At 35.0% G+C, this 24,045-nt stretch overlaps 1 protein-coding gene across 4 annotated transcripts in view; it reads right to left on the minus strand.

Moving 5' to 3' along the window:
- Nucleotides 1-24,045, minus strand: part of SENP7 (SUMO specific peptidase 7) — a 164,662-nt gene that overhangs the window by 46,150 nt on the left and 94,467 nt on the right. For all 4 annotated transcript variants that reach the window (XM_027867203.1, XM_027867194.1, XM_027867184.1 and 1 more), the window contains 8 exons: nucleotides 23,653-23,834; nucleotides 20,032-20,389; nucleotides 19,055-19,218; nucleotides 14,131-14,277; nucleotides 9,876-9,909; nucleotides 7,276-7,455; nucleotides 5,673-5,938; nucleotides 3,535-3,671 (listed from right to left, as the gene is read on the minus strand). In XM_027867203.1, coding sequence (XP_027723004.1) covers nucleotides 3,535-3,671; nucleotides 5,673-5,938; nucleotides 7,276-7,455; nucleotides 9,876-9,909; nucleotides 14,131-14,277; nucleotides 19,055-19,218; nucleotides 20,032-20,389; nucleotides 23,653-23,834 — 1,468 coding nt within the window. The remainder of the gene's footprint in view (nucleotides 1-3,534; nucleotides 3,672-5,672; nucleotides 5,939-7,275; nucleotides 7,456-9,875; nucleotides 9,910-14,130; nucleotides 14,278-19,054; nucleotides 19,219-20,031; nucleotides 20,390-23,652; nucleotides 23,835-24,045) is intronic.

The following is a 24,045-nucleotide window of genomic DNA, read 5'->3' on the forward strand; positions in this document are numbered from 1 at the left end:
TCTCTCTCTCTCTCTCTCTCTCTCTCTCTCTCTCTCTCTCTCTCTCTCTCTCTCTCTCACGCGCGCGCGCACACACACACACACACACACACACACACACACACACATAATTCCAGAACAAAGCATAGGTTGTTACTATAGGGCAGGGGGCTTCACTTTTTTAGTGTCATGAACCCACTCCTTAGGCTGCCTAGGGAAGCCTATAGACTCCTCAGAATAATAGTTTTCAATGCATAAAATAAAATGTATAGGATTACAAAGAAAAACCATTAAAATACAGTTATCAAAATATTTTTAAAAACAAATTCATAGACCCCAGATTAAGAACTCCTGCTATAGAGGCTCATATTCTTTGTGCCTACTAGACAATAAGACTAAAATGAATGCTCAGGATCCACATCTCCACAAAGAAAGCTCCTACATAGATTTCAAAATGTGTAGAAAATAAACTAAATGGAAAACAAACGGAAACACAGTTTCTAGTATCTACAAGATACTAGAAACCAGGCTATGGTTAGTCAAGCATTCTTCCTCTAGCATCTAGTACAAAAGTTTATAAAGAATGACACTTGTGATTTATTGCCCCAAAGCTAGGTTGGACTAGTATTGAAGGAGGTATCCTGTTCAATAAAGAAGGGTTGCTGGGTAAATAAGGGTAACTGATAATAAGAAAGGTATAAACCATACTTAGATTTTGTGATCATCTCTCCCTTGGTTCTCTTTTTTCCTCTATGACCACCCCCTCAGACTCCTTTACCACATCGGAATCCATAATCCACATCTATAATGGTAGATATGCCCCAAAGCTCTAGTCTGGGCTCTCTTTTTCATCACTTATCACTCAGTGACCTCATCTACTCCCATGGACTTAATTATCATTTCTATGCAGATGACTACCAGATCTAGCTCTGTTTTCTTGTCTGACCTCCAATTCCAACTGCTTATTGGACATTTCAAACTGGATGCCCCATAGGCATCTAAAACTCAATGTGTCCAAACACATTCTCTTTCCTCCAAAACCCATCCTTCTTCTAAATCTCCCTAGTGCTAGGGCACCCCTAATCATTCAGGTTTGTAACCTCAATATCACCCTAGCAAGTAGCTAGGTGGCACAGTGGATAAGAGCACTGAGCCTGGAGTCAGGAAGATCTGAATTTAAATGTGACCTCAGACACTTACTAGCTGTGTGACTCTGGGCAAGTCACTTAACCTCTGTTTGCCTCAGTTTCTTTATTTGTAAAATGAGGATAATGTTGATACCTACCTCCAAGAGTTTTGTGAGGACCAAATTAGATAATAATTGCAAAGAGTTTAGCACAGTATGAGGTAAATAGTAAGTAATAAATACTAGCAATAGTAATTATTAATAATTAATAGCAGATAAATTAGTTATTAATAGTAATAAATAATAGTAAGCAATAAAATGTTAGCTATTGGGGGGAAGGCAGAGAGAGGGCAAGCTAGGTGGTACAGTAGATAGAGCACTGGGTTTCCAATGAGGGAGACCTGAGTTCAAATCCCACCACAGACAATTACTAGTTGTGTGATCCTGAGCAAGTCACTTAACCCTGCTTGACTAGTTTCCTCATCTGTAAAATGAGTTAGAGAAGGAAATGGCAAGTCACTCTAGTATCTTAGCCAAAAACAAAAACCCAAATGGAGTCATAAAGAATTAGGCACAACTGAAACAACTGAACAACAACATTTTTTTTATTATTATTATTATCCTTGACTCCCATACCTCACATATCCAATTGTTGCCAAATCCTGTTATTTCTACCTCCACAACATCTCATATCTGTGGACTTCTCTCAGCCACACAGTTACCATCCTAGCAATTCAGGCCTAGCCTGGACTATTAGAATAGCCTTCTAATTGGCCTTCCTGCCTCAAGTCTCTCTCCCTTCCAATCCATCATCCATACAATTGACAAATTGTTTCCTAAAGGGAAGATAAGACATGACACTCCCTTTCTCAATAAACTCCAGTGGCTCCCTATTACGTTTAGATTGTAATGCAAACTCTGATAAGAATTTAAAGTCCTTCACAACCCGGTGCTAACATATCTTTTAGGAATTCTTATACATGACTACTCTTCATGAACACTGTAGTTGAACCGAAATGGCTCTAATATTGTTCTTCATATACAATACTCTATTTCCTGACTCCAAGTCCATACCTTTATATTGTCTGCCCCATGCCTAAAATGTGCTCCCTCCTAAATGTGTTTCCCTCTAAGAATCCTTAGTTTCCTTCAAAATTCAGCTCAAACTTCTCCATTAAGCCTCTCAGTCCCTCCCAACTACTAGTGCCCTCCATTCCTAAGTACCTTATATTTATTTGTTATATAATTATGCTGTACATACTTACATATGTATATATTGTTTCCTTCGATAGAACTTAAGGTCCCTCTGAGTATAAATTTGGGGGTAGGGGGTAATTTGTAACTCCAGCATTTAGCACAATGACTGGTATACAGTAGGTGCTTGAAAATGCTTGTCTGATTGATTTGCGTCTAATTTAATTTTGACCCTAATGGGCACTATCTAAGAAAAACAAGGAAATCTAAAAACTCCGTATGTTGATGCTGTACTTTGCTATAACTTTAATTAGTTCATTCATATATTACACATAATAGGAAAAAACTGAGAAAAAAAGATCATGCAGGAGAACTAATGGTTAAATTCTCAACTCCTTAGGTATTCTCCCTATTGCATCAGCAAGAAAACCCAACTGAAGGCTGAACAAAACAGCAATTCTAATACTACTTGGAAGGATTCAAAGAACCTTAAATCAGGGCACTATTGTGTTTTTTCTATCACAGATTTAAATGCAGAACTTTAATATACAAAGCTAAAAATCACAAAACCACTTTCATTCAAATCTGACTTGAAATTTTTCCTTGGGGCAGCTAGGTAGTACAGTGGATAGAGCACCAGCCCTTAAGTCAGGAAGACCTGAGTTCAAATCCAGCCTCAGACCAAATACTTGACACTTACTAACTGTGTGACCCTGGGCAAGTCACTTAACCCCAACTGCCTTAAAAAAAAAAAAAAAGGAAATTTTTCCTAAAAGATTAACCCTGCCAAATATGAAATATATAATTACCACTCATTTCTGAGTTAACAAAAAACTAAGCAAAGTAGCACTTTTTGGGGGTGGGATGAGGGTAGGGGAGGCAATTGGGGTAAAGTAACTTGCCCAGGGCCACACAGCTAGTAAGTGTCTGAGGCCGGATTTGAACTTAGGTCCTCCTGACTCCAGGGCTGGTGCTCTATCCATTGTGCCACCTAACTTCCCCCCACAACTTTTTAAAAGTGTTTATTTTCACCTTCTCATAAATCAAAAGAGGAACAAAATTGCCAAAACATGATTTCACTTTTGGAAAAAGTATTAGTCTGCGAAATTTCAATTCAAAAGACAACATTTCCTAAATTGGATAGTAAAAAGCAGGCACGGTAATGGAAACTGCTTTTCACAACCTTAAGCATTGTGCTCACCTAATACAAACAGGATAAGACATTGAGTACATACTTTTTAATTGGTCCAGTGTTTTTTACTTCTTTCCATTCATTATCATCTGGATTCGATGTAATAGAAAGTGAATAGCAACCACTACCCCTCTTCTGCAAAAGGGTATAGCTAGGCTTGGTTATATTGGTATTTGAGGCCTGATAAAAATAAACAGCAAGAAAAAAAGTTGTCTTTATGACTATGTATGAATAGAAATATGTTAAATCTTGAAAATACAAAATCAAAACAAAACCCAGGACATATAAGATGAAGATACCTACCTGAGTTAGTACCACATTAATAATATAGATATATCTATATCTACATATATTTGGCAAAGTAAAAACAAACTAAAAAATTCTTGAGATTCAAATCCTGGCTCTAACATTAATTTGTGGGGTAATCATGAACAAAATAGCTTCTCTGAGGCTTAGTTCCATAATCTGTAAAAATAAATGGACAATTAACACCAAAACAATCTGCCTTAGAGGGCTGTTGTTAGGAAAAGAGTTTGTAATCCTTAAAGCATTACATAAATGCAAATTGTCATAATCATCACTGTAAGCAGAAACAATTTCATGAAGAGAGCTTTTGTAGAAGGGAGGCATTTTGTTACAATGCAAAGAGTGCTACAATCAAAGTCAGGAGACCTAAATTCAAATGTCAGCTATGCTACTTACCACATGTTAACTGGGACAAGAGGGTTAAGTGATTCACCCAGGGTCACACAGCCCATATGTTCAAGAGACAGCACCTGAACTTAAATCTTCTTGTCTCCAGGATGGGCTCTCCCTATCCACTGTAACACACTGCCTCTACCTTGTTTTTACATAAGAAAAAACAAACCACTGACTGGTAGTCAGCTAGAGCACATTCAGCTAATAAGGGCAAGGTCATGATTTTAATCATACATCACTTGAATTCACTCAGTCCAGAGCCACAGATTATCCCATACCTGAAAAACTAGTACCACAAAAATAAACCAGAATGTGAATGAATTAGCTCAGACTCATTGCCACTATGAAACAGAAAACATAAAAGCATATGGTGGGTGAGTAGTGTCATTTATAGCATAGGATTAGATAAGAAATTCTTCAAATGTATATAAGTCAAATAATATTTTAAATGCACCGAGGAGCTATTTAAATTCTGCAGTAAACACAATGCAAAGTAAACACTCATTTTTAATACAAATTTATCATTTCCCTTAATTTACCTTCTTTAAAGGTTCAAATTTAAATATCATGGTGGCTGGGAGTTTTCTGGTTTTGTTTTGGGTTTTTTTTTGTTTTTTTGTTTTTGTATAAAGGATTTTGATTTGATATAAGGGAAGCTATCCTACAGCAGCATTCTTAAAATCTAGAATAAGTTCTAGCAGAAGTTGTAAAATATCACTTTCTGGAGGTCATTTGGTTTCTTTTTATTTCTTCCTTCATTTCTTTCTTTTTTCTTTCATTCAATGGAGAGGCGTGCAAGGGAGAGAAAATAGATGCTTTTAATTGAAAAAATTAAGTTTTAAAAAGAAAAAAACAAACTTTTCTTGTTCATTAAAATGAGACTAATGAACTTTCTGTGAGGATCCAAAGTGGCCTTGAAAAAAAATGATGAAGGGAAGAAATATAGTTAGATGGTCAAGGAACTTAATAGAATAAAAAGTATGGGCACAAGAAGGAATGCCTTCTGAATGAACATGAAGTCACTCTACTAGCTGCCAGACCTCACTGTCTTTTGATTATTCTACTTCAAGTTTAAGCTGCCATATAGTTGCCTCACTTCATGCTATGCTAGAATTGCTACCCCCCAACCCAAAGAAAAATGGCCTAAGTAAAATAATGATCTGGAAAGCTCCAAAAAGATTAGGGCAGATTTAGGGTCTTTGACATTCCAGATCATAAAACGGGGGGAAGTCTTTTGTCCCTCACCCTATTCAAGTAGTCTCCCATAGGTTCTCCAGTCCAAAAGAATCAGCTTGCAGAAGCAGCTGTCTATAATTCTAAGTATTTTCTTCTTTGAAGGTAAGTTGTATGAATAAATAAGTAACATTGACACATAAATAATGTTTACCTGGAGAAGCAGAGAAATGGGTATCTTCCACTAGTATTTGAAAAGTGGCTTAATTTCTCTTTTTATTCATAAAATTATCTTAGACATGCACTGACCTGAGAGGGAGATTCTGCCTTCGTTTCAACAGCAGCCACCGGGAAATGGCAATATTTTGATGAGGAACAATAATAATCAATAAAAGAACATTCTTTTGCAGATAAGTCCTGAAGCAAAGCAAGAGCCTGGTTCCAAGGCAGTGGATGGCAAAGGTCTAATGATCTCATTTTCCTGCTCACTTCTGCCATCACCTCATTCAGTTTATCCTCTTCCTCTTCTGACACTGGTTTGCTCAACTCAAGGAATATGAATTCATCAGATTTAGCTAGAAAAGAAAGAATAACCCATTTTAATCCCTGTTTCCCACAATATTGCCAAGTTTCTCTTTATTTTTCCCCTATCAATTAAGAATGCATCCAAGCCACAGAGTGCTTCAACAGCAATCTCTCATTCGAATGAAATTCTCCCTGAACTTTCTTTTTCTCATCTGTTTTTCAATTCTTGATCCTTTGAATGAATCTGTAGGTATCAAGGGCAAGAGGTAGGATTGAGTGATTAATAGTTTGCATTGGCTTCATGAAAAATAAAACTATGCTCACTACTAATAATTCTGAATTGGGGAAAAAGAGAGCTGGTCAGCAATTATTTCTCAAACTTCTTTACATCTCTTTTTCTAGTGAACTCTGCTTTCATAGTATCATAGATTTAGAACTAGAATAGATCTGAGATATGATTTAAACTAATCCCTTTAATTTACAAATAAGGAAACTAAGACCTAAAGAGGTGATGTATAAGAGCTGGTATTTGAACCCAGATTTTTTGACTCCCTATCAAGTGCTTTTTCCAAATGACTATACTATTAGTCGGAAAATCTGAGTTCAAATGAAAGTCTCAACACCTGCTGGCTACAAGATGACAGAAAAATTATTTTGCTTCAGTGTCCAAATCTGTAAAATATGGAAAACAATACTATCTGCTTCATAGGGCAATAAAGAAAGAACTTCATAAGCCTCAATCCATTATATAAGTATTCATCATTATTCTTTCCCTTTTCCCTCTCTTGGGTTGAAGGTACAAGGCTATCAGATTTCCCACTGAGTCTCCAATCCCATATGTGTAGATACTACCTGAGGCAGCAATGGTGGCCTGGTCTTTCTTTTGTAAAATTTTAAAAGGTCTTAAAGGCCAAATGTCAAAATAAAGGAAATCATTAAGTTAAACAGTGCACTTGAATCATTCCAAACCAACTACCTCTCTTACTTAGAAATATAGACAAATCCTTGCTTTAGTCATTGTCAGTACTATCTTTCCAGAACCAAAGAAACTGTTGAAGGAATGAAGAAATGAAATTTAGCATGGATTAACTTTGTCACTATTTCTTAGAAAATGGAAGTATGAATCTCAAAGATGAATAAAAGCTGTCTAGAATGGCAGCTAATTAACAGAATTCCAGATACAGATACTAATAAAATCCACCCACCCCACACCTCAGTTTAGATCATAACTATCAGGAGGAATGATATGAAAAATGCAGAAAACTACATATAACATATAGTAATAAACCAAATAAGTAAACTGTTAAAAACATAACTAGAACAGGAGGCTCAACTCTTTACAAGACTTCCCCGGATCTGCAGAATTTTAAATCTACCATATACTTACATAGCTGCCTTAAAACAGATTTCCCAAGTTGGTTTTCAATCATTTCTAGGTAATCTGAAGATGTCCAGAGGAAAATTATAGAATTTCTCCTTTTAAAATGGTTGTCATCTCTATGTGTCCACAACCCAAACTTCTTTAAATGAATGGTATCCACTAACAAAGAAATCTTATTCAGAGACACTAAAGAAGACCAAAAGAAAAGTTTTAAATTTTACATGGTATCATAATTTAAGAAATTAACCTATTTAGGAAGTTACCCATATCTATTTCAAGGGGCTCCCTATTACTTACTCCTCAGCCTAGAAGTTAATGTACTTCCCAATCTGGGTCCAAATGACCTTCTCAGTCTTATTTTACATTACTACCCTTTATGAATTTTATGTTAAAAAACAAAATGGGATATTACCTTGCTAGTCCTGCATTCAGAATTCCACATTCCACTTCCATGCATTCATTCACAGAAGTCACCCCCCCCACTCTTGGAATGTAATTCCCCCCCCCACCTCATCCCTGCCTTTCTCAACTTATCTTCCTAAAAGACTTAACTAAGGGATTGTTAATATTCTTCCCCTCTTCAAATTACCTTATATTTACTTATATGTGAACATGTTATGTCCTCTAGTAAAATGTAAGCTCCTTAAGAGAAGAGACTATTTTAAAGTTTTTGTCTCAGTATCCCCAGTGCTTTATATATAGAAGAATTTTAATAAATATTAACTGAATTTCTGAGTTTTACCTTAAGGATGTGAAACTAAATACAAGCAGAAATGTTATATCAAAATCAGGAAGAGGTATAGTAATTAACCATTAATTATACTTAAACCTTAGGGAGTCTAGTTTCTTAAAATATGCAATTCCTATTACAATTTATTAAAAAGGAAAACTGGAGAAAAGGTTCCTTAGGTTAAAAACTTAGACCATATAAATCCCTCACTTGGAGCTATGATCTGAAAAGTTGAAAAGGGTCAAGTGCCATAAGTAAGAACCATGAAGCAGTATTAGTGATTCAGAAGTCAATCAAAACTCAATTCATACTTGGTGAATTACTGGTAATTATTAGTAAGGGTGGCATCTTTCTAATAAAAGCTTCTCTTCTCCCCCATAAGCACTTACATTCAACTACATGGACTATATGTAACAAATTATAAAGAGCAATAAATTTCAGTATAAAATGACATTAAATCTCCCAGGTAATAACTCTTTCATAGCTATCAGTTACTATTTTTCCTCTTCATTCCTTCTATCCTAAATTTTTCCAAGTGTGACTTCCCTAAAAAATTTAATGCTTACATCACCTAGTACTAATAATATACTGAAATGTTCTAATATTTGTGGATTAATTTTTATCTTCTAAACTACTACAGTTGAGATACCTCATAGTAATTTATTGTATTGCCCTAATCAGGCCTCTTAATATGTTTACTTAATATGATACAAAATATTGTAAAGGTTGACTTTCTAAACATCAACGTCCTTACCCTGATTCATTATTTCCATTTTCTGTGGAGTTCTGTGGAAATAAATTTATACTTACAGCCTTTGCTCCTATTTTCACTGTTAGAATAGAAGTATTCCCTTCTATTGCTCCTGTTTAAAATAATCCTCACCTCATTCCTCATCAATTTTCCTTCAACCTCAGGTGAAAGTATCACCTCTCTAACCTGTATTCTTTTTTGCAATGTCAGCATTTATTGTAGTAGTTTTTTGAATGAAAAATAAAATGCTCTAGATTGCCTGAGCACAAGTTTGAGATGAATTTCCCAACCTCTGTTTCATTACTTTAATGTCTAAAGGATCTGTAATTTTATTAGTCTGCACATTCTCTACCAACAAAGATACCAATCCCTATGTAATTTAGTAGTCGGTCTTGAAGAGTTACAGTAGCTAACCTAAATACGAGCTTCATCAAACTTAGCTTTCTGATTCTAGGAGCACAGACATATAATGAATCACTGGGCTCATACTCAAAGTCTTTCAAGATTGGTAGAACTTGCCAAGATTTCTGCTCCACTGGTGTAACCCTGAAGAACCAAGATATCTTTATCAAATTAGAAGTAACATAAAATTATACCTCATTTAGTCCACTATTATAGATCTCCACAAATTCCTATACCTTAAAATACTGTTTTATAATGTTGACCACTCCCCAAGCTTCTCCCTATGTAAGTTTTCCTTTGATACATCCATTTTCACATGTGCAATTCCACTTTTTTAAGTTTTCCATTAGAGCTTTAGTTCAATTACTCCCAAGAAAAGCACAATGAGCTGACTTGCCATTATTTGTCATAATATTAGTTTTGCATATATATATACATATATATATACACATCACTGTTTTGAGAATAGTTTTAGTATTTTAAAGACATTTTCAAAATCAATAATGCTGAAACTGCTGAACACTACTAAGCTGGCTTTGGTCTGTATATTACTAAATTTTTTAGTTATGCTGAAGTGGCCACAATGAAAAGCAATCAGGAACAAAAAAAGTACTTGGAAAAGAACAAAATGATTTAAAATATTTTAAAAGAAAATTGGTAGAAATAACTTATTTGATGCATAGAATTACAGTGAAAAGAGTAGGTCATGAAGTAATTACTTACCTTGAAATGGAATCTTTATATATTTTGTTGTGAACTTAAAGGAAAATTAAAAAGTAAAAGTTAGTTTTGCCAAGTTGCTACTTAAAACAGTTATCAAAATTTTTTCTTTTTCAAATCATAAACTCATATCCTGTAGCCTGTACTATAAAAGTTATGTCCCTTTATCAGCCAACCAAGTAAATGTTCTAATTTGAAATTTTCATGTCATAAATATTTAAGAATCATATAATCTCTTTCTCATATGCTCAGTTTTAAAGCCAATAACTTTAAGTCAAAAAACGTAGGTAGTCTCAATGAACATTAAATTACAATAATGCCTTACTTCATGTACAAAATTGTACTTCATTGGTACAGAAATGAAGAAACTAGGATTCCTTATCAGAATAAAAAGAATATAATATTCTACCTGATTTTAAGCCACTATTATATCTAACCCCCCAAGATCTTATAAATTTCAAAACACTGATTTACCCTTCCCCCATGCTTTTCCCTTATTTTTTTGAGACACTTGCTATTTATAATTCCTTTGTCTAAACCATTACTTTTCTAAAACTTCTCCACCAAAATTTTATTTCCATTATACTCAGAAAATACTGTCCCATTGTGGAAATTTTGCTATGAATTTTGTACAATTAGAGATGATGAATTTGTACTCATCCATTCACATTCTCTCGTGATCAACAAATTTGTGAGATGCCTGGCCAAGATTTGTAATGAATTTGGAATAGTACAAAGCAAAGTGGTCCCCACACAAGGTTCAAATTCACAAAGCTGACCCCCAGATTAATGTGCTCTGACCAATCAAACTAGTAAGAGATTTCAATAAAAACAGCAAAAAAAAAAATTCAGTGAAGTACTGGGCTTCCTACATTTATAAAATAAATAAATTTGTAACAGTACAAACCATTAATCATTATTACCTTTCAAATTATATTTCTCAAAAAAATTCATTATCTTTGTTTTCCTACTCTATGTACCCGTAGTATGGATTTGTCAAATTAGATAATTCATGTTCCCTTGGTACCAGTCAACTAGGATCTAATGTAGAAAGGTTGCTTTACTTGCTATTTAAGTAGTAAATCATGGAGGGAATATATGTGATAGTTTGTATACATTGGCTATAGATTTTGGCTAAAAAGATCCAATTAAAGTCAAATAAACTTTTTTTATTCTGGTACTTTCAAAGAGCTGTTATTTGCATTTATCCCAAAGTGTGCTATTTCTTGCCAAAACTTAAGAAGAAAGTGGATTTCTAAGACAAAATTCTTAAAATGACTGCACTTTATAGCAAATGGAACAAAGTCTAAAGCTACTGCTAAAATGTTTTTAATGAGCCTATAGACTTATAAAACACATTTTAGTAACAATAAATTTGTTTTCCTCATAAAGAATATATGTTGCAATGAATATAACGTAGAAATACAAGGCTGGTCCTAGGCAAAAAAAAAAAAAATGAGAAGCATGCCTCCCCTTTTTATGCCCTTTTCCACATGCTGTGGGTGTGAAACTACAAACCCTTAAGCACTTTTACCCTCTAACACTGGGACTGACAGTCTATCGACCTCCTAAACTGACAAGATTTCCATCCTCAGTTCACCTCAGCCACACAAAGGTATTGTTATGCCCTTGATCTGATCATTCCTGATGATTGTTCCACCTCCATTGTGTCCTGCTGAGTCTGGAACCTCCTCTTGTTCCCTGGAAGCTGGGATGTTCTGCCCATGACCAGTCTTAGATACACCCCAACTCCAATGTCCATAAACCTCTCTAACTAAGTCCCTACGGTGATCAGGGCTATAACAATTATTCACTGTAACTTTTTCTTGGATTTCCCCATAAGGATTTGGTCTGGTGCATTTTCTAGATCTGTCTGAAGGAATGAGACTCCCTGCTCTGAATCCTATTCCACCATCTTGACTCCTCTATAATATTTCTTGATGTCGAACAGTTGTCCATCATGTGGCACTAACCTTTATGTACTTATTATTTTATATCATATTTAAACTACAAAGACCAGATTCACTCCCCTCATATTCCACTCCCTTGAAAGAAGGTATTAATCATATCCCTATTCATATCCATATCTTACATCACTTCTTATCCTTTCCCTTTCCCCCTTACCTAGCACCATGTTTACATGCAGTAGGCATTCAATAAACATTAAATATTAATTGAAGATGAAATCGTATGTCTATGTTTTTCCCCAACAATTTTTTCTATTACCTAATTCTTTTCTATTGATTTGATAGTGCAATTTCTTGGACCTGTGCATAAAGTTAATAATAGCAGTCTAGGGCTTACAGAAATCTAATTCATGAATAGTCCACATACACAGAAGAACTAAATACTCTGCCACCCAAAAGTCTTAAAGCCTTCAACATAGAAGCCTAGCTTGATTTCCTAGACAGAAGTTCTTAACCTGGGACCCAGAAAACTTCCTTTTTTTGGTTTTGCTTTAGTTTAAGAATTATATTTCAATAATGTTCCTTATATTGCAGACTTGACATTTAGATATTTGCCTTGATCCTCTCCATTCAGATTTGGCTGAAAATATAGACGTAATGAGATGGCTTAGTGAAGGGAGCTTTGGATCTCGAGTCAGCCTCAGACAATTAAAGGTATGTGACCCTGAGCAAGTCATTTGACCTCTCTCTGCCTCAGTTCTCTCATCTTTAAAATGGTAGTTAACAACAACAACAATACTTACCTTATAATAGCACCTACCTCCCAGGGGTGTTGTAAAAATAAAATGATATAATAATTGTAAAGCAATAATTATTATCAATAATAAAATATACCAGAGAGACAGTTTAAAAAATTCTGTATTTCAATACAATTGGTTTCTTTTGTAATTTTAATTTTTTTTGAGTCATGGACCCCTTTGGCAGTCTGGTAAAGCCGATGGACCCCTTCTCATTATAATGTTCTGAATAAAATTCAGAGAATTACAAAGGAAACAAAAAGTGAGTGAGAAAAAATAAGATGTAATTTGTTCCCCAAGTTGACAGACTCTGTGAAACCAAGTTAAGAATCCTTGATCTGAGGCAAAGAAGTTGCCATTAGACAACCATCTCCCACAGCCACTGTTCCCCTCTTTACTGTATGTTCCCTGACTCCATATTGCTTTCAAGGCAGTACTGATACAAATTCCTGCCACTTGGCTAACCTCTTGGATTTTCCTACCCTGAAAATTTTGGCTTGACCCAGGAGGGCACTGCTTATTGTTTAGGATCAGGATTTAGACCATGTCCTCCTTCCTTGCAAGGTTCTTATCATCAGGTCCAATAATAATTGGAATTCACTTGTACCAACCAAATCCCAAGGGGCAGGGATGTGACAAGTAAAGCAGTATTATAGCTTAAATACATTCAGGGTTTAATGGGCTTTTATGGACTAGCCTGGGAACCTGACCACCCTTTATAAAACTGTCTTTAGGGGGAAATGCTTTCAGAGTTCCAGACAAAATAAATGACTTATAAACGAACTTTTACAACACTACCCACTCCTAAGTTGAAGATTTCCACTACACCTAAGCATTATAACTTAATTTGAGTTGTATAGTGCAAATGTCCCAGTTTAATGTGGAACATCAAGAATTCTAAAAATTGTTACATCCTATTACTGTACTTTTAAGATACTTTTGTTCTATGTAAAAAAAAATACAAAGTTTTTTTTTTAAGGAATGTGTCAAAATTAGAGAATCAGAGAATTTTAGAAGGGATGTCTTCTAATCCAACACCCTCATTTTACACTTGAGAAAACTGAGGTGCAAAGAGGTAAACTGTTGTCCAAGGCCACAAAACTTGTCATTTTTTAAAAAATCTCAGAGTAAAATCAAAACAAAAACAATAAAGGATGATATGCTTAAAAATAAAGGCAGTATGGTATAGTAGGAGAAAACTAGCCTTTCAGTTGGAGGAGAAGGGTCGCAATTACAATTATGCCAGTTACTAGCTCTGTGGATTTAGGTAAATCACCCAATTTTTCTGAGCCTCTGTTTCTTACCCTGGAATGTAAAGCACTTTGTAAATCTTAAATTTCTATGTAAATATATGTAATTGTTATAGTTTGAGTAATTAGAAATTATCAGAATTGAAAATGAGAGGATTGAAGACAGAAATAACTACTTTAAAAATCTAAAGCATCTCATAAAAATGAATCTCTAAATCCCTCTATTCCTATTTTTACTCAAAGAAATTCACAAACGTTTTATTAGTGATCAGTTACAAAAATATCTCAAGCTAAAAATACTTACAGTAACATAACCACTAGAAACTCCTTTTATGCTGCCAATGTAAATAGAGGTAAATGTAATATCCAAGTGTAGATCCATCTCATTACTGGGTATAATACAAGAAAAATTGTCCATGACGAGACTTTCTGGAAATGCATTAGGTGAAACCTAGAAAGAAATAAAGGATAAAATGAACTACATTAAGTATTAAGTGAATATCAAATACTGAAAAAATTAATGTACATTTTCAGTTTTAAATGCCTATTATACTCATTTTACTAATTCATTATTATGTAATGAATTAGCCTACATTTTCATCTAAAAAATTAAGTTAAGTTGAATCATTTCCAAGTTCTCTTCTAAGTAGAACTACGATTCTATAATTTACCAATACCTGCAATTTACATTGAGAAATAGTGAGTGGCAAATCAAACTACCATTTTGGTCAGCATCTTGCTCAGTAAAAACAATGAGTTTACCTTGCAAAAAAAAATGTTTCAGATAACTGTCTCTCCCAAAATGAATTCCATAGAGTAAAATAGTTCTTAAACCATATCCGATCTGAATCTAAATCAATGTCATTGAAACTTATGACTTCAATTATCCACAGAGAAAGACCTCCCCCAAAAGGCTTAATTCATTTCTGGCATTCAGTTGTCATAGAGGTCCCCAACAAACCAAGATACAACTTCTGGTGAGCACAAGAGTGGTAACTGTGTGAACCTGAGACAGTACCCTCAGTCATGCCAATCCTATTTACTTTACCCATTATGATATCTATATGCTTATTATTACCTATAAATACAGATGCTACTCATCATCACTTAAAGACTCAGATAATATGTTGCTCCTGTTCAAACTTAACAGCTCCATCCAAATTCTCCCTAGCAACATTACATTTTTTTAGGCTGACTTTCTCGGTATCCCCATCTGCCCAGCCTACACTCATATTCCCTTTCAGTGTATATATTAGACAAAATGTTTCCTGTACCAGAGCCATGGGTAATACAGCCGCTGGCCCAGCTCACATTATCAGTACAGAACTTCTTTACTATCATGATCCTTTTACCACCCTTACTCACAAAAACTACGTGAAGAAAACAAAAGGCAAGAAACTAATCCCCATCACAGATGTCCACTGTGATAGGCATATATTAATCCCTCTTTCTCCATGCAAGTTAGGCTAATTTTCCTTTAAAGGCACTGAGTCCATCTCTGAGTCTTAGTTGGCTTAGGGGACTCATCACTTCCTGATCACTTAAGCACAAAGGGGCCACAAAGAGCTCAAGGAGCTCTCAGATGCTTGGCTGGTGACTCAGGAAGAGAGCTTCCCTCAGCCAAATCAGCTCAAGGGGTCCTCAATGCCTATCCTTGTTGAACAGCCTTCTCCTCCTATGGCTAAGTAAGTCTCTTTTTTTTGTTGTTGTTGTTGAATGCTGAATTACCTATAGGCATCTATCTCACTTTGTTCCAAAATATAACATAAACTATCAGGGGGTTGGTCTGAACAAGGCCCAGTCCAAAACATCAGCAATCAAATAGATGGATACTTTGGACTTTTTTTAAAGATAGAATAAGTGGAGTAAAGAGAAAGAAAAGTTTCACTGGGTCTTCACAATTTGTAAGACATAAATAGAATGTTAAAATGACAAATCAGATTTTCTTATAATCCATGTACTCACGCTAACACCTGGGGTGGGGAAGCTGTAAGGTATTTTAGTGTCTTTCTTTCTTCTAACATGCATTGTTAGTGAAGATTTACAGTACTTTAGTGAGAACCTCCAAGACTGTAACTCTGTGGTGAACATATTCTCAGGTTTCACAATACTGGAGATTTAATTATGCTCAATGTAGTACAAAAATGTTGTTATTCAGTCATTTTCAATTATGTTCAACTCTTTGTGATCCCATTTGGGGTTTTCTTGGCAGACAGATACTGGAGTGGTTTACCATTTCCTTCTCCAGCTTATTTTACAGATGAGGAAACTGAGGCAAATAGGGTTAAGTGATTTGCCCAGGATCACACAGCTAGTAAGTGTCTAAGGCCAGATTTGAACTCAGTAAGATGAATCTTCCTGACTCCTGGCCTGGCACTCTATCCACTATGCCACCTAACTGCCCCTAAATAACAGTCAAATCTATCTCATCACTAATTGTAATAATAGAGGGAATTAAAGATCTTACTCCCATAAAGGTGACTGGTGCAAATTTTAGTATTTGGTGCTACTTGCTTCATTGTATTCATTCTCACATAATAGTATTACTTAGTTTCTTAATTTGATATCACTTCATACATCAACTTGTGTGCCACTAAGGAAGTGTAATTCATTTAGAGGTTTTTAACTCAGTATGGTCAATTGAATTTTTTTTATTGTAAATTGTTCAACCAAAAATGCTAATTGCAACTCATCCACATCTGCCTATCTTGTGTTCCTCTTCTTGCCCATAAGTTCACCAGAGGAGGTCCACTTAATGTACCAGAGGCCTTTTTGAGGCTCTCCTAACAATGTAAAGATACCACAGAAGCATTTCATTAAAGTTATCTACCTGTCTTCCCTCACTGTGTCCTTACTACAAGCCTAGTCCAAATTCTTTTCCCATTACATATTTGCCTGATGTCATTCTTTATTTCTCTTCTTTGAAGTTCCTCATTTATTATACATTGCAGCCTTCTCACACCCACAATGTACTTTTCCATTGACCTGTGTGGTACTCATTCTCAATTCTTCAAAGACTGTTGTGCTCTAAGCCTGAGAGCTATATAACAACACTGGTAGAATATTGGTATTAGAATAATGGGTTCCTATTTGGGGGTGAAATTTGAGGTCATTAAAGGAACTACAAAATTTCCTGAAGGCGTACTCTCCTCCTTTGGCTTAATTATAGGCCTAATATTGTTCATTTATAACGTTTCCCAGATATATTGATGAGCAAAGCTCTCTAAGCATCTATCCAACTGTATGTAAATCTGAGTAATACATATTCTTCATTCATTTGTTTTTTCCTGTGTAAGTAACCAGGTCAAATTCTTTTTAATAGTTATGATATCATTTCTAAGTTCAATCCATCCAAATATATGACCCTTCCCAGGTCCCAGTGGCTAGGATAGTAATATCTATTAGCAATAATAGTAATCTATTTGCTCCCAGGTCATTCTTCCCCATTTCTTGAACAATTGAATTTTCCTTTCCATTCCAAAACCTACTCTTACGCTTGGAGATATAGATAGATAAAAGATAGATACAGATAGATATAGGTATAGATAAATAGGTATATCTATACCTATCTACATATATATAAACATATACATACAGACATACAAGCACATATATCTGGAAGATATTTAAGGGAATATATACACATATGACTATATATCTATATTATAATATATACAAAAAAATAACATCTGCTTTTCATTTATCTACTTCTGTCTGGCACCTTCTGTCACCATCACTACAGAAGAAGAAGGGGTCTGTTCAGACTGAGGGCCATTAAGTATTTTTCTTTGTTTCATGGATAGTCAAGATGCAATAATTTTGTTGTGCAAAAGCTTTTTAATTTCATGTAATCATTTTTAAATTTTTTTATTTTTTTTATTTTTCTGCTATTCTGTTAAATATCTTGGTTTCCAAGTTCATCAATCTACTCAATTGCCATAAACTTCATTCCACCTCAGCTACATACAACAAAGGTCACACACCTGATCTTGCCATCACCCACAAGTATTCTACTTCCATAATCAAAAACTATGAAATTTTTTTACCTCAACATAATTTTCTATAATTCCATCTCTCTACATATCTCATTCCTCCTTAACCTATTCATCCTCAGCATGACCTCCAATCCCTTGATTCCTCAGTAATTTTTGAGACCATCATCCTTGTTCTGACTAAATTCTCTAAGATTGCCAGTCTTGACCTCTGTCTGAACAGTTCAACTCTACACTTTCACTTTGAACCATCAATACCCCTTCTAAGCGTACATTGCAGAGAAATCAAATAATGAAGTAAAAGATTCATATGCACAAAAAATGTTAAGATCACCTCTTTTTGTAATGGCAAACAACTGGACTCTAAGGGGGTGTCCATCATGTGGGAAACGGCTAAAAAAATCATGGTATAGGAATGTAAAGGAATACTACGCCATTTTTTTAAATTATGGATTTCAGAGAATCCTGGGAAGAGCTGTATGAAATAATAGAGAATGAAGTGAGCAGAACCAAGAGAACAATTTACACAATAAGAATATCATTATATCATTCCTCTCTTTTGTCATCTTTGCCAATTTGCTGGGCATGAGTCCTATATTTGGCATTCAAAGCCTTTTATAACCTAGCCTCCTCCTCCCCTTCTCTGGTCTTCTTACACCTTATCCTCCTCCCCAAATATTCTTCAATCTAGTGACATTGGCCTCCTTTTATTCCTTGAACAAGATAATCCATCCATCTCCTAACTCATTACCTATAGTGCACGGCTTACTATTTCAATACCTTTAATCAATATCATCATTTAAGAAAATTTGAGCAGAGTACTAAGGAGAAGACAAAACTTCAAATAAGCTTGGGACTACAGGTATTAGCCTTAGTATTACATGAGTACTAGGAGAATGGTATTGCTGGTTGAGCAAATGCAAGGAAAATATACTTACTTAAATGACCTATGGGAATCACGAAGAAAGAAGTGTATCCAAATCAAAATAACCTTTCAGCTGAGAGTTAGAAATGACAAGATGAAGCAGCATGGTCCTTTTACTTCAAAATGAGAAAGCAATTATATGTTTTGCTATAGATAACATGATTATGTTATACATATGTGTATACACTTGTATGTACTTATATATTACACATAAAAAACTTTTAAAAGTGTTTTTGATTGGAATTAATCCACTTACTAATAAAAAGCAAAGATTCTCAGCCAATACTGATACTATATCAGGATTGGGTTACCTGCACAGATTTAGATGCTGTCAGAAGTGTGTCTTCTGGCAACTCCAACTCAGATACTCTTTCCCCATCTTTAATGACAAGCTCATAGCCTTGTTCAGGTTGTAAATTATGTGTGTCTGAATTGTTTTGTTCAATAGGCCCTTCTTCATCACTGGAAACAACAACTAAAAAGGAAAAATGTATTCTTAAAGTGAATTGCTATTATTAACCATCAGAAAAGCCTTATAGTTGATGCTGAATATCATTAAGATTAAATAATAACTCAATGAAGTCATCATAACAGGATGGAAAATTCAAAAATTGGCTTGTCCTTCAATGCTTTACTTACCTCTAGAATATATGATGTTTTCTACCAATCACAGGACTTTACAACATGAAAGGACATTTAAGAATATCTAATCTAAGACCTTTTATTTTATAAATGAAGAAACTGTATCCCACATTAATTAAGTAGCTTGATCAAGGTCACATAGGTAGAAGATGCAAACACAAATCTTCTGATCCCCAATCTAAATCAATGCTGTTCTGTAAATGCAAACTATGTCCCAATTTTTAAGGGACGCAGAGGCCTAAATGAATAAAAACTAAAGACTTTGCAAATTGGGTTCTAGCTTTAACAATAACATGCTCTATTTAACACACGTTCACGGTACCTTAACTTCCTGAACATAAGGATACTAGCTCTTACAAGGTCTTTTAATAAATTTACATCTTATGAAAATGATCATACAACACCTCCCTCAGTAAGAACTCATACTACCACTAAACCAACCAGACAATATAACAAGATCTGTGATACAAACAAGCAAAGCCTTCAGTCTCTAAGTGAGAGAATACATTCCATAATTATGACATACAAAGTTGTTTCTTTTGGTTAAAGAGAAGTGGAGAAAAGCAAGCAGGGAGAAAGTACAAAAATGATGGTAGTTCTCCAATGCTTTATGTGGTTCAGCCACCAAATAACAGTTGACACTTACTTGGTTCAACAGAGACAAACAATTGTTTCTCCTCATACTTTCTGCTTCGCAATTTTCTTAGAACAGGAACTTCTGCCTCTGTCACCAACATACTGACATTATCAACAATGGAAGAAATCTCCAGAGCATCACTGCAAACAGGGTGCAGGTTCTGAAATGGGCTGGTGGCTGAAAAGTCAGAAAAGCTGTCCTGGGCACAACTTACAACAACCTCCTGGCTCTCAAAAGAGGGAGGCTTCATAAAACCAATTTCCACAGTCTCCAGAGTGTTTCTTTGTAAGGTTTTAAGATCATGCAAATAGTCATTTTCACTTGACTCTCCACATTCAGAAGGCAATGAATTATGTTCTTGTTCTTTCTACACAACACAAATAATATACAGAATATACATTAGTATTATTAAAATTTACCTTATTAAACACCAATTTTAATACATATAGGTCTTGAAGAAAAAAAATATATAGGCTAAAGATAAAAAAAAACTTAGTATTGTTTATTTAGCTATAATAAAAGGAAGATTGTTGAGGATTTTAAAAAATATTTTGACTTTTGTAAATAACAAGAGAATAGTGTTGCCAGTTGCCAAAGCAGAAAGAATAGCTAACTTAACAGTATAAAACAAATCAAGCAACCAGAAAACCAAGACCTAAACAGAAGTTATAGCTCTTCTATATTAAAATTCTAATATTTGTATTATTCCTAAGTTGTCCCAATATTAATATCAGACCCTTTGATATGGAAAGTATATACATAGTGCTAAGGCCATTTATGGGGCAAGTAGATGGCATGGTGGGGAGTGCTGGGTCTGGGGTCAAGAAGACTCATCTTCCTGAATTCAAATCTGGCCTCAGACACTTACTAGCTGCTGTGTAAAATCCGGGCAAGTCACTTAACCCTGTTTGCCTCAGTTTCCTCATCTGTAAAATAAGCTGGAGAAGGAAATGGTAAACCACTCCAGTATCTCTGCTAAGAAAACCCCAAATAGGGTCACAAAGAGTCAGACATGACTGAAAATGACTGAACAAGGCCATTTATGTCTATATATATAGATGGAGTACCAGGTCTGGAGTCAGGAAGGCCTGAGTTCAAATCTGGCCTCAAATTACTTACTAGCTTTATGACCCTGGGCAAGTTACTTAACTTTCATTTGCCTCAGTTTCCTCATCTGTAAAAAGGGGGATATTAGTGCCTACCTCCCAGACTGTTGTAAGGATAACATGAAATAATTATTGTAAAGCACTTAGCACAGTGCCTGGCACATAGTAAGCACTATAAATGTTAGCTATTGTTATTATTATTATTATTAACCAATTATTACCAACCAACTCAACCAAAAACTTAGTTAATAAGCTGGTTAATTTGGGAAGGAGAGAGGGGGAGACAATAAAACCAAGTCAAAAGGTTTAGAGCTGAAAAGTACAGAAGAGGTCAATGTAGTTCAACTTTCTCATTCTCCATGTGAGAAAACCAAGGTCAAAAAAAGGTGAAGAGATTCCTCTAAATTCATACTAACAGTAAGCAGCAAAGTTAGAATTTGAACCTCGGTTCTCAGATTCCTAAGGCAGGATTCATTTCTATTCAACTTACAACACCCAGCTAGAAGATCTTACAAACAGAATCTAATTTAGGTGAATTCTTGCCCCTAGGAAGTAAGTCTATGTCATTTGCAGCCCCTCTATTGTGATTTAGGAATCCAGCTTATAAAGGGGAAAACCAACCAGAGTGGTGTGGGTCTGAGGCCCCTTCTGCAACTGGCAATAGTTATAGAATTCTGAGATTTCATTGTGTAAGAGCTGGCTGAAGTCCTAATTAAATTAGTCTATGTATGCTAGACATTAATTTCATATCTGCTTTGATACAGGAGGAAGGGGAGAGAACAGCCAAAGGGAAGAAAGCACAGAATTAATTTGGGGGAGTGGGGAGGGACAGCTCTTCTTGAAAGCTCCCATTATAAAAAGCACTGTTCACAAGGCCTAAATAAAAGCTAACTGTATGCGTTTCTGAGTATGGGGCACTTCCTTTTTCCTTCTTTGTTTCAATATCTAGGCAAAGAAGCAAGATATAAAACACTGTAAATAATCACAGGTCAGATGGTTTGTAGAATTTTATGATTTAGGAATACTTAGCATGTTAACAAAACAGTTAACAAAAGAGATCTGTGATCAAGACAACTAAAAGGAGCTCACTAAAATGTTTCAAAAGATCTACAGTAAGCTTCCATTTTCTTAATGCCAATCAGGAAGATCAAGTAGCTGGGCTGTTTTTGCTTTGTTTTATGTTGTATCAAGTAAGAAACAAATAACAAATAAACATGCTTACATAAGGAACATATTCAAAAAACATAATTCTAAGCAAAATTAGCACAAAGTCATTTCAATCTCTAACACCTTTTGAAGCTATTATACTGCACAATGATAAATAATATTCATAATGATGTCTCAGAGGTACCATAAGACAAATCTTTCCAGTGAGAGAAACGATTATTTTTTCCTATTATATCAATAACCAATAATTAAATTAAGATAGATGTTTTTCTTTTCTATTTCCTCATTCAGGAACCAGTCCCTGTAGATTAGTCAGTCAGTCTGTGAAGGACAATGCTGATAGATGAGATTGCCCAAATCCTCTTCAATCTTAGGCAGGACTCCATCCTACTAGAAGACCTTACAAACAGAACCTAATTTAGGTGAATTCTTGCCCTTAGGAAGTAAGTCTATGTCCTTGTAGCCCCTCTATTGTGATTTAGGAACCTACCTTACGAAGGGGAAAACCAACCAGAGTGGTCTAGGTAGAAATGGATTCCTTTGTCCAGATTATTGGAGGCAGCTGAGTCACATGATCAAGTCATATTCTCACCAGGAGGAGATGAAGACTTTTAGCCTACTTCCTCATTAATATGTCTACCCCTTAATTAATTGTTCACCAGTTAGGGTCGATTTTCACCTGTCAGGGGAACCTTCTTTTCCAAAGACATTTAAGCATTCAGTAATCTCCATGGTTTTATATTTGGTTAGCAAGACCACTGACCATCAATTTATTAATTATCAACTAGACTAATTAATAAATTATCAATTACCCAGAAACTCTGTCTCTCAGGCTTTTCATTTGTCTCATCAGTATAGTTTGGGTGTTGTGTATTTTTATATGTGATCTCTTAATTTTTTAGAATATCAATTAAACAGTACATTCTATTATCTGAATATTACGGACACATGGAAGTAAGAAATATAACTCTATATTGTCAAATTACAGCACACAAATACAGAGTCAAATGGGGAATAAAGCAAATGATAAAAGCAGATACAGAAAGGTCGCACAGCATGGTGGATAGAGCCTCTAAATCATACACTGGTTGTGGGGGGTGTGACCCTAGGGAAGTCACTTAACTTTCCAGTGTTCCACACAACTTTCTTTGACTATATATTGCCGAGAAGGTGCTGATCTGCAAGAACTTCCTAAATCAATGAAATCATAGGACCAATAAAGACAGATTGACAGATCATAGAGTAGATGAAAAACAGAATTTAAGGTCTTTTATTGAATCTTCTATAAATGTACCAGCCATAATTTAACAATATCAATACTGTACATATTAGACCCACCTAAATCCTGTAAACTTACTGACTGCAATGTTGATTCCTCCAGAGAAGGAGCATTATTATACTCAAGAATATGACTTCTAAGTCTTTTCTTTGTCTTCTTGGCAGTTGGACAGAGGACCACTTTTGAATCAGAACATGTGTCTTCTTGGTTTCTGCTCTCTTCTTCTTGAGGTTCACATTCTCTGTTTCTAGTATTAAAGTCTTAAAAAACAAAAGAGGCATAAATGTGGCCAAAATAATAGAGTTAGAATCCTACTGCTATGTTGTATTCAAACTTCATTAAAACAGAAGCTTATTATTGAGATGTACAAATAAAGACACTATACTTCTTTATTGCTTATTTACTATTTACAGAAATCAAATGTTTATTATGCATTTAATCTTCAAAGAATAACCAATGGGGGAGCAGAAA

Source organism: Vombatus ursinus, unplaced genomic scaffold (assembly GCF_900497805.2).
Source record: "Vombatus ursinus unplaced genomic scaffold, bare-nosed wombat genome assembly UNPS02001419.1, whole genome shotgun sequence".
NCBI classification, from domain to species: Eukaryota; Metazoa; Chordata; class Mammalia; order Diprotodontia; family Vombatidae; genus Vombatus; species Vombatus ursinus.